The following is a 2,370-nucleotide window of genomic DNA, read 5'->3' on the forward strand; positions in this document are numbered from 1 at the left end:
CCCCCTTATCACCTGAATCTCCTCCTAGAGCACCATTGTGTTCTTTTTAACCAAATGTTTCTCAGAGGGGCGTGGGGAGTGGCTCCTTATTTTCATCTAAAGTAACAGACACTTTTGAAACAGGGCTGGAACAGAGGGGATTATGGGATGCTACAATGCATGATCGGTTCGGTATTTCAAGCCAAACTCTTCAGAGACATGTTTTGTGCATATCTGAGACCTGGAATATATTGATGAAACAGTATAATAGGGGACCTTTAAAGAAACTTTGAACAATAAACTTACATTACAAACATACAATATAAGTGTGAGGTTTGTACACTCATTGTGTTCCCTTCTTGCAGAATGTGGCCAGCTGATGAACACTCCTGGGAACACGCTGTCGGATCAGATCATCGCCATCAGCCAGTCGGGTCAGAACCAGAGAGAGAGCGACGCACACATCCAGTCGCTGCTCTGCCAGTCTCTGTCTCAGAGCGGGCCGGTGCAGAACAGCATGAACTCCCCTCAGAACATGGAGAAGATCGACGACCTGCTGGTCAGCCTGCAGGAGTCGGGCAGCAACTTAACTCGTTCCTACTGACCTTCATACAGAATCTGTCTTTTACTTTAATTTTGAAATTCTTGTGAAAATGTAGACAAAATGGTTAAAATACTGTCTGTTGATAAGCACATGCAGTAAATGAGTTGTGAATTGGCCCTGCATTATGAAGTTTAAGACAAACAGAACATTTTCTTAATTTATCTTATTACTAAATATCCTCTTAACACATTATTCAGTTTACTGCCGGGCGTAGGATTTATTAAGAGCAGTAAAGGTGCTGCTGGCCTTTCTGAGCCAGTCTCCCTCTCCCAAAAAATGTCCTCAAAATGAATTTCTAAAGTGGCACGAATGATATCTGTTAACTCATTATTAAGGACAAACTGGACATATGAACTGTGAATTTGGTTTGTAATTTCTTGAAAAAGTGAAGCTCTCTTGTTGGCTTTATGATTGACTGATGCCCCTTGGTAACAGACTTGAGCAAAATTAGATAGACTTCAGGCAAGAACAGACAAATTGTCGTTATCGTTCCTTGTGAAGAGAAGCATTGAAGTGGTCTTGTTATCATTTATCTTGTGAAGTTTTGAGTGTATCTGTAGATAGTTTGTCAGTGATTTTATCTGCTGAGTCTTTCTGTTCTCTAGGTGTTTTCTAAAGTGTTCTCCAAAGTGTTAAGTGGTTTCCATGAATAGTGTTCCCTTTGATATTAATTGTGTAGTGTTGTTACTTGGAAGCTAGAGTGTGCAGTAAAGCAGGAAGGTTTTGTATGTAGGGTTGAATAGATCAATTTTGTGAAAGGCACTCACTGTTTCTCATGGTTGGAAAAGTTTTCACCCAACAGGGCAGAAAGTGTATTGAGGGAAGGTTAGAGAAGGCAGATTATAAAGAGGTGATGGAAAAGTAGAAAAGTGAACTACACAGGTCTGATGTGTAGTCACAAACACGTGTCTTTTATGTTGTTGCTGATTAATTTTAATGTTGTAGCAGCTATCGTGCACCTGAATATATAAATATACTGTTTCTGATCATCCAAAAAGTGACTTTATTATTATGATTTAGAAAGAAACAGTGTGCAGTAGGAGTATAACTACAGTGATGGTACGTTTTGTTGATATTTACAAGAGGCCTGGATAAACTGGATCTTGTCTTCTTGATGTCTGGTGCAGTAACACCTATAAAATGTGTAGTTTAGCAAACAGCTGACGTTGAGGCAGTGCGGTAGAGGTGGTCACATTTGTTGGCCTTGAGTTTCTTTACTTGCTAGCAGTAACGTTAGTCTGACACACCCATGTCTAACCAAAAGTCAAAGTAAATCTAATGTTGTTCCTCTTTTGAATGGGTGTGTGCTCTGGCAGGGGCGTTGGTGTAGATAAGAAGAGGCATTTTATCCCAGAAGTGTTTAATTTGTCCTGGTGTGCCAAACAGCCTTTACCAACAAAATATCTTTCTATATGAGCTACTTTACCATCTCTAGCCCTGTGTACAGATAGCACTTTGTGATATAGTAAGCAAACATGTTGAGGCTAACATTTAGTCTGCATTCATCAAACCAAACTGTGTCAGTTTGATACTTTTAACAACAGACTCTTTTCATTCACAACAAAGAGAGGAATCTTTTAAGAAAAATAAAACAAATATTGGCTGATTTTTGTTTTAAATTCAGCACTTTAGGATGCTGTCCTTTGTGACCACTTTACTCATCGAGTGTACAGTACAGTCCCACGAGAGGTGGTGTGGGTTATTTCAGCCGCCTCTTCCTTATTGTTTACAGTGGGGAACATACTTATTTGTTTAACTTGCTGTTACAACTTTCAACTACTCAATCC

General features: G+C 39.5%; 1 protein-coding gene across 4 annotated transcripts in view; it reads left to right on the top strand.

The window, feature by feature from the left end:
* The window catches only part of nfat5b (nuclear factor of activated T cells 5b), a 35,639-nt gene extending 33,275 nt beyond the window's left edge, over nucleotides 1-2,364 (top strand). For all 4 annotated transcript variants that reach the window (XM_010791523.1, XM_010791525.1, XM_010791527.1 and 1 more), the window contains exon 13: nucleotides 345-2,364. In XM_010791523.1, coding sequence (XP_010789825.1) covers nucleotides 345-583 — 239 coding nt within the window. In that variant the 3' untranslated portion in view covers nucleotides 584-2,364. The remainder of the gene's footprint in view (nucleotides 1-344) is intronic.
* Nucleotides 2,365-2,370: the final 6 nt, after the last annotated feature.

This window comes from Notothenia coriiceps, unplaced genomic scaffold (assembly GCF_000735185.1).
Source record: "Notothenia coriiceps isolate Sejong01 unplaced genomic scaffold, NC01 NC01_scaffold00035484, whole genome shotgun sequence".
Taxonomy (NCBI): Eukaryota; Metazoa; Chordata; class Actinopteri; order Perciformes; family Nototheniidae; genus Notothenia; species Notothenia coriiceps.